Below are 8,144 nucleotides of genomic sequence, written 5' to 3'. Positions count from 1 at the left end.
CTCATCTCTGACCATTTTTTTTATCTTTATTTTGAGAAGGACGCATGTCTGACTTCGACATTGACTTATGTATCTGTTACTTTGGAGAGCCTTTGTGCCCCATATAATTAATTATATGTTAATTAATAATATAAATATTAGAAAGAATCCAGTATGAATTATGGTTTGTTACCAATACGGATGGTGGAATTGAACAGTAAATTTCCCCCCTCAGTCGCTAGTTTGGTGATCCAATCATCATTTCGACAACTTGAAGGGGACGTTTGCTCGCTTTTGCTTTTTCTGGATGGCTTTCTTTCATTATTTGTGGGTTTAGTTGGCATAACAAGAATGATTTATTAATAAGTAAAATTTTTCACAGTTAATGAGAAATTTACTAAAAGAGATCAGGAATGCTAAATTCATCTGAGACAGGGTAAGGTATTTTAAATTATTATTCAATATTTTAATATAATAAATAGCAAGTTTAAATGCAAAAAATATTTTTTAAATTTAAAACTTATATAACTCATAACTCATAAGTAGACCAACATTATATTGTATTATTAATTAATTTTAATTAAAAAAAAAAAATAATAAAATTTAAATTCATAATTATTGATAACTCTCTATACTATATTAAAAAATAATTTTAATTTAAAAATTTAAATTATTCTATAAAACTCCAAGTTATAATTTATATTATTTTTTAATATTTTTAATCTTTATTTTTTATCATATTTATTAAATCAAAACTAGCTTTCAATTTGACGCAGAACCTGATCAATTTATCCCTAACCCGAAAAATCAACTTTGAAATTAATCTAATTTTTTATTACATTTATTAAATCCAAATTAATTTTTTTTATAATTTAGTGAACTTTGAAATTAACGCATTTGATGTACCAAACTTGACGAAACTAACATATCGTTTTTTTGGAAAAAAAAACTGAAGTTGTTTAGGTGGGATCAATTCAAACAGATATATTGATATGATTGGACAGATTAAATTGCATCTAATCAATTAAAGCCTTGAGCCAGTTGATTCCTTGCTATACAAACAAATTAATGGCTTATTGTCTGAGTGTACCCAACTTTCCTTTTGCAAATCTCCACGAATATGCATATATTCCTAGGACAACAAGGGGCACTAGCAAGTTAGTTTAGTTGATAAAATCATTTGATATAATGATAAATTAATAATGGTGGATCAATTTTTTATGGAAATTCTATAAGCTGGATACAACTATTCTCATCAGCTTCTAAATGAGCAAAAAGGAGAAATTTCTTGTGCAATTGCCAGTCTTAAACTCATGTATTAATATTTAAAAATTCTGACAAAAATAAAACATGAAAGATACAAGCTGTGCATACGCAGAAAGCAATTTGTTCGTTAGTATTACATCAAATATTGTATCTGCAATCAAGGCACTGTTTATGGTCCCCAAGAATAGTTGAAAGCAAATGTATGTATGTATATATTGTGTTAATGTTGTGTGTGAAAGGACTATAATGCTCCTACCAGTACATATAATGATGATGATCGTGACAATAAAAATCATGTAAAACTTAGCATCAGTGCCATAATCAGAGTGACCCACCACTGGGATAATCTGATTCTAATTAAATCAGCAGCCTTATTCGTTGAAATATCGGACTCTAACAAGGACCCAAGTGTGAAATTAGGGTTGGATCCATAAAGAGCTTGCACTCCTTGTATATCATCAACGCTCAAATCCAACTTCTTTTTTCTGGGTTTCAAACTAGGGTACATGACAGCCTTTTCATCAGAAGAGTGGCCCAATCCTAACAGATGACCAATCTCATGGACAGCCACTGATTCCAAATGAACAGCAACCTTTGACTTCTCCAAATCAAAATCGATGGCCCATGTTTCCCTTGCATCAAGATGAAATCTCCCGCTTTCAGGTGAGAATGAATGAGCCAAAACTCCTAAAACCCCATCGAATGGTTCTCCATCGCCATGATCTCCACTATAAAACCCTATTTTAATATCGGAGAAAGCATAATCATCTGTCTCCACAAAACTCACTGGTATAACTGAACCCCATTTTGCAAAAGCACCTTTAAACACTTCTTCGATATCTGACAAACTCAAAGAGTTGATCAAATTCTCTTTAGAAAACGAGTACGTCAAAGTCATTGGTATGGAACGCGTCCACCGAGGTTTTCCAGGAAAATAAATGTAATGTCTAGATGCGTGCAATTTGTGAAACAGTGTATGTGTATCATCAGGCACACCACACCTCGGTGCCATGATTTGATTTAGCGTATCGAGATCGAGCTTACCAGTAGTTTGAAGGCCGAGTTTAGCTTGATATCGAACAATCGCTGTTTCGAACCGGTCATCGAATATATCTGTTATGCTCTTCAAATCTTGTGACGGGAGATAGCCAAAATGATGGAAGTATCTTTTGAGCTCCGACATTCCATTGACATGACTGCCTTTGCCCGCATTGAGGAAGCTCCCAAAATTCTGCCATGTGTAGTTGGAATCTTTGACCGTTACAGCTTCTACTGCCGGCGTGGTGGTTAATGTAGGTGCTGGCCTTGCGGCAGAGCATGGTGTCTTGTAGTGGAGAAAGAGGATTGAGAAAATGTAATATAGAAGCATGGTAAGGTGATCAATTGATGTTGTGGACTTTGGATATTGCAGGTAAGGAGGGAAGCTTTAATGGAAAGGAAGGGGGCGAGATTGTTAAATTATGGCATGGGCGTTGGGTTTTGTTGATGATTAAGAGGTTGAAATATACTATAGGAACATAATTAGAGTAAGACTTGTGAGAGAATTGAAATAATGTGAAGTCGGAAAGGAACCTTTCATATTTGAATGACTTGATGTTAATTAGCAAACAACATTCAGTGTCGTTTTCTCTATGTTACGTGCTAATTAAGACATCTGACCATATATATATATATATATATATGATTTTACTTGTATCCTTTTCTAAAGTTGATGTTGGGATAGAGATTAAAGGGGATAAATATCAGCGCCAAGTTCTTCATTGGGAATCAGAATTACAAGAACATGCATGATCAACTGTTACCTACTTTGTTGGTGTACAAGTAGGACCAGATTTGTTCACCTAGCTATATCGATATCAACACGCTATCGCTTCTAAAGGCTAATTAATTCACTTGTAAGATTTCTTGAGCTTTAGTTTTGTATGTTCATGATCAAATGACCACCCTGGAACATTCACGTATTGCTGTCTACTTAATACTGTTTTGTACTTTGAGTTCATCATTTGTGCATGAAGTTCATGGAGTGTGTGGTGTCAAGGTTTAATTCGTGTTCCTTAAAATCTTAAAAAAAAATTAAAAAATTAATTTTATTTTATATTTTCAAATTATTTTCATATTTTAATGTTAAATATAATTTTAAAAAAATTATTTTAATATATTTTCAAAAAGAATACTTTATACTATAATTGTTATCATACTTTTAAAAAAAAATTATAAAAAAAGTTTGGCTCAAGAATAAAAATCAATCATCACCTGTCTATTGTGTAAATTTAATCAAATTAAATTAGTTTTATGCTTTATATTATTAAATCTTTAATTTTATTCCAATTAAAGATAATTTAAGGAGAAATTAGAACTCAAATTAATCATTTTTAATTAAAAGTAGAGGGATTGATTTGATCCGATTAAAGTAAAAAATCCGAAAGATCAAATGCAAGAGGTGAAGGTAACAAGTGTCGTGGTAAGTTTCAGCCATGTGACTCGATGGTACTTGTACAGTGTACTACAAATTAAGGACTTGAAATTAAGACAAGTTTAAGAAAGTAATTAAACTAATTGTGACAGACAAATGCCTAAAAAAACAAAAAAAAAGTGGCAGAATCATGTATTATTTCTTGAATATCAAAAGATAGTAGGAAATTGGCGTGTGTGTTTCTATTAGGACATTTGGATGCTAGCTAGAAGATAAAAGTCCATGTTTCAGGTCTAACTAACTCTCTTCGAGTTGGGTTGATGCCTCAAGGCTAACAATTTGAAGCAACTAGTCGTCAGTGGTCGTTAGAGTGCATGATTGTTGCTGTTGTTAGGGGCCTCTGTCTGTCTCTCTCTGTCAGGCGTGTGGATGACTCTAACACCCAAACTCTTAGGAGAAGTCACCAACAGCGCTAGCTACTGCATGTTTCTTCGAAGCCTTAATTGGACGTGCATCAGACTCAATGTTCAATCCCTTTTAGCCCGCACCAGTCCCAGATTGGATATAGTTTCTCGGAGTCAATTATTTTTATTTTATTTCGGGGAGCCAGTATTCAAAACTACTAATTTGTATAGCCAATTAGTGAACTTTTATGAAAAAGAAAAATGGATGCTAACTAAATTGGTGAGAGAGAAATAAGAAAGAGAAACGGGAGAGAAAAATGACATTTTTTTTGACAAAAAAGCAATAAGAATTTGAAGAAATTTTAGAATATGAACTACAAATATTTACTTGTATAATGAGGAGAATGAGACGTGAGAGAGAATGAAAAGGATATTTTTAAGTTTACGTAGAATAATATATATTGTTGAGTATTGTGGTAATGGTTTTTTTTGTAGAAAATAAATTAAAATAATATTTTTTTAAATTTATTTTTGATATATAAACATTAAAAATATTAATCAAATAATTTAAAGTAAAAAAATTCAATTTTTCACATAAATAAAATTATTTAAAAAAAAAAAACCAAACAAGCCCATCAAAACCTAATCTAGAACCACGTTCCGTAACTTCTTCAAGAAATAGTTCAGGAGAATCTACTGGGCTTGGCCCTTTTTCTTTGCAAGTGTTCGTTTTTAAGATGGCTTTGACGTTTAGAGTTGGAATTCATTTTTAAAAATTATTTTTTAAATTTTTTTATTTTTTAAAAAATTTATAAAATTAATATTTTCCTGTTAAAAAAAAAATTTTAACTTGATTTTTAGGAAAGTGTTTTTTAAAAAAATTTAGATGAAAAACATTTTCCTGAAATTATGAAAAATTTAAAAATAATTATCAAATATCAAAAAATAATTTATTTTTTTAATTTATATTTCAAATAAAAATTATCAAATATCAAAAAATAATTTATTTTTTTAATTTATATTTCAAATAAAAACTATTTTTCAATAAATAAACGGGGCTGAATTTCCTGACATTTGAATGCAGAGCAAACAAACTATTGCTGGACCAATAATTCTGGTTTACCTAGCTAGACGTGCTTAACACCAGAACCAAGTAGCAAATAGTAAGTTCTTTTACATTTTATTTTATTTTTTCAGAGCAATAAACACAAAGATGCTTAAGCAGAACAGATGCTACAGAAGGAAGTAGCAGAAAAAAACAGAACAGTAGGTTCAATTTATTAACCAAAAGAAGTGCTTGCATAGCAAGTGAATTTGCCACGTTGGTGGCCTCGCGTCAGATGTTGACGAAGGAATCTTCAGTAAACACAGCCACTAGAGATTCAATGGAATTGCAGGTAGACTATAACAGGTGATTGACAAGTAGGACCGTGTGATAAAGAGTATCAGCTGCTAATACTCTCTCACGTAGTTGATGGTATGAACTGGCACTAATATCCCCACCTTAAAATCAAAATCCAGAGTAATAATCTGATTCTGAAACTTACTTTTTCTGAAATAAATCTCGACGCTGCTTTCTCTTGCGAAACAGTAAAGGGGCACCAAACCAGGGGAGGGACCTACTCATTGCCTTACGGATGCCCTTCGTGGAATGCATGAATGCAGCATGCAAACGGAACTGCATCAACGCAAACACGGAGACGGGAAAAAATGCGGCAATTGAAATCAAACCTGCTGTCAATTGTTTCTCTGATTGAACGATGAGCAAAATGGTAGCAGCGAAAGCAAGCATGGTCGCCATCACGGAGAAGAAGAGTAAAGTGAATCCCAAAGTCAGTTTTCGAGGGATTGAGTTACGAAAATCTTCGTAATCAAAAGGAGAAGTGAGGATAGAGAGGAACATCACAACTGAGGTCAAGGAGCTTGCTAAGGCGATCACATCCATGATGGTGAAAAACAAGAAAAAGTTTTTGTGGAGGAAAATTGGAATGCCCTTATCATTTGAACCACCAGGTACAGTGTAGGCAGCAGCAAAGACAATGGTGGCAACAAGAACAGCTACAGCTGAGCATGACTGAGAAGTTTCCTTGACCCATTGCTGTGCGTCCCGGAGTTGATCTTTGTGCGTATCTTTGAAGAGCTCCTCTGCAGTCATTTTATGCTTAAAGTCGGGGAGCTTGGCATAATAAGAAGGGATGACCTTCTCGACACGCTGCATACAAAAGGAGAACATGACGGCAAACTCCTCAAAATGAAAAGTTATACGAAATTGGGATTCAATTCTAAATCACCTAGGATGATTCCAATTTACTTTGGCAGGTTAAAATAATATAAACCTTTTTTCTCATACAATGATCTAAAGATACTGGTACGAAAGGCGCTTACTGCGAACCATTTTAACTCCTCATGTAATTGCAGTGCAGGACCATGCTTGCTTCCTACAGAGTAATGCGTGTTGTCTGCTACTTGGTGCAATAATGTGTAGCCATCTTTGTCAATTCCAAAGCTCATCCTGTTCGATATTATCCTGTTACTCTTTATAAATTGGAAAATATCCTTGCGTCTGTACATTATAGCTACATGCAATACGTTCTGCCCTTTTTCGTTAAGAAGATCAACAGACTGAGGATGCTCTCTGAGCATTTCATAAACAACCTCTAGTATTCCTGTTTTTGTTGCTGTAAGCAAAGGATGCCAAAGATCTACCCCCTTGTCTTCTACTTTTCGTCGTCTTGTCGCTGGACCAGAGACAGGGCATCCAATTCTAGCTCCATACAGGCCCTGTACAGTAATATCTTGATCCCACGAAACATCACTCCTTATTAGCATTTTTGCCAGTTGCAAGGCAAATTTATGCTTCCTCTTATTTTCCCAGATTCTTTCCACCATCGGCCACCCTATTCATTAGATAAGAGAGAAAGATGGGAGGTGAGCATTTTGAGTTTGTTTGGGATTTCGGGTGGGGAGAAATACCTTTGAAGGATAATCTGCAGATTGATCCGTTGATCCATTCTAACACTGCAAATGAACAGCCAATAGTAGTCAAATATACGAAGGAATGAAATACCAGACTATATATATTCTGATTAGTTATATTCTTCCCAGTTGCATTTCCTAGAGAAGACTTCATGCTACCAACATGTTACTGTAGCTTAAATTCTTCAATCATTAGATAGTCCATCAGAGGTTAAACTAGGTTTGCTTTTCCTGTACCTCTGTGGACATGGTAGCTAAATCGACTATTCGTATTCCTCTTTCGGCCACTCTCCATAGCTTCCCAAACTCTTGAGGTATCTTCATTGATGGCCTCATCACACTCATCTTCAACCGGAAGACCTTTAAAATACTCGCATGCAAGTCAATCAAATCTTCACAAGGTTTAAAATAAGAAAATAATTTTGAAGTTTTAAAATATCGATGACACTAGTCACAGACTGAAATTTCTACATGAAAAGAAATTCAGGTAAAACACCTTGCTTCCAGGAAAAATATACTGTTAAATAAATGTCCAATAATATTAATATCTAACAGCAAATAATCCCTAAAAGCATTAGATTCATGTTTTACTAAAAAATTAAAACAAGCAGGCATGTAGTTTGGAACATACACATGTAAAGGTATCGGCTGAATATACTCATAGAGTGTCCACTCTTGAAAGCCGAAGGTATCTCGGCCAATAAACCAAGACAAGTTTTCCCCCGGCTGTCTGGCAACCTGCCAAGTGATTTATCAAGTTCTAAAAGCAGCACAGCAGTTTCTGCAATGAAAAGCAAAATTATTATAATTTTTTATTTTAGCATGAATATATCTTAGCATTTAATTTGAAACAGAGAGTGTTAGGTTGGTTGCCATTAATGTGCAACAACCATTTGCTATTGCACCAACCATGTGCACTCATCCAAGATGTCAAAGGTTGGCAGCCACCATTGTTGAAGAAGAGTTGGAGTTGGCAGCCACCTTTGTTGAAGAAAAGCCTCCATGAATGCCTATAAATAGAGGCATATGCAAGAGAGCAAAATGAGTGAAGAGAATTATGAAAATGTGAAGAGAGTAGAGAGGAAGAGAGAGCTGCAATGGCAGCA

The 8,144-nt window shown here is 34.1% G+C and overlaps 2 protein-coding genes across 4 annotated transcripts in view; both read right to left on the bottom strand.

Annotated features, from left to right (window-relative positions):
* Window positions 1–968: 968 nt before the first annotated feature.
* LOC105131767 (Matrixin family protein) lies at window positions 969–2,742 on the bottom strand. Its single transcript, XM_011034912.1, has 2 exons — window positions 1,581–2,742; window positions 969–1,111 (listed from the first exon to the last, which is right to left on the bottom strand). The coding sequence occupies exons 1-2, from the start codon at window positions 2,612–2,614 to the stop codon at window positions 1,045–1,047; spliced, it is 1,101 nt and encodes a 366-aa protein (XP_011033214.1). The 5' UTR covers window positions 2,615–2,742; the 3' UTR covers window positions 969–1,044.
* Window positions 2,743–5,134: 2,392 nt separating this feature from the next.
* The window catches only part of LOC105131749 (ankyrin repeat-containing protein At5g02620-like), a 9,054-nt gene continuing 6,044 nt past the window's right edge, over window positions 5,135–8,144 (bottom strand). For all 3 annotated transcript variants that reach the window (XM_011034900.1, XM_011034884.1, XM_011034891.1), the window contains 5 exons: window positions 7,670–7,819; window positions 7,276–7,398; window positions 7,036–7,080; window positions 6,448–6,959; window positions 5,135–6,274 (listed from right to left, as the gene is read on the bottom strand). In XM_011034900.1, coding sequence (XP_011033202.1) covers window positions 5,606–6,274; window positions 6,448–6,959; window positions 7,036–7,080; window positions 7,276–7,398; window positions 7,670–7,819 — 1,499 coding nt within the window. In that variant the 3' untranslated portion in view covers window positions 5,135–5,605. The remainder of the gene's footprint in view (window positions 6,275–6,447; window positions 6,960–7,035; window positions 7,081–7,275; window positions 7,399–7,669; window positions 7,820–8,144) is intronic.

This window comes from Populus euphratica, unplaced genomic scaffold, assembly GCF_000495115.2.
Source record: "Populus euphratica unplaced genomic scaffold, PopEup_1.0 scaffold2.1, whole genome shotgun sequence".
In the NCBI taxonomy this organism is placed as follows: Eukaryota; Viridiplantae; Streptophyta; class Magnoliopsida; order Malpighiales; family Salicaceae; genus Populus; species Populus euphratica.
Note: the sequence above shows the minus strand (reverse complement) of the source record. Positions and strands in the feature narration are given on the sequence as shown.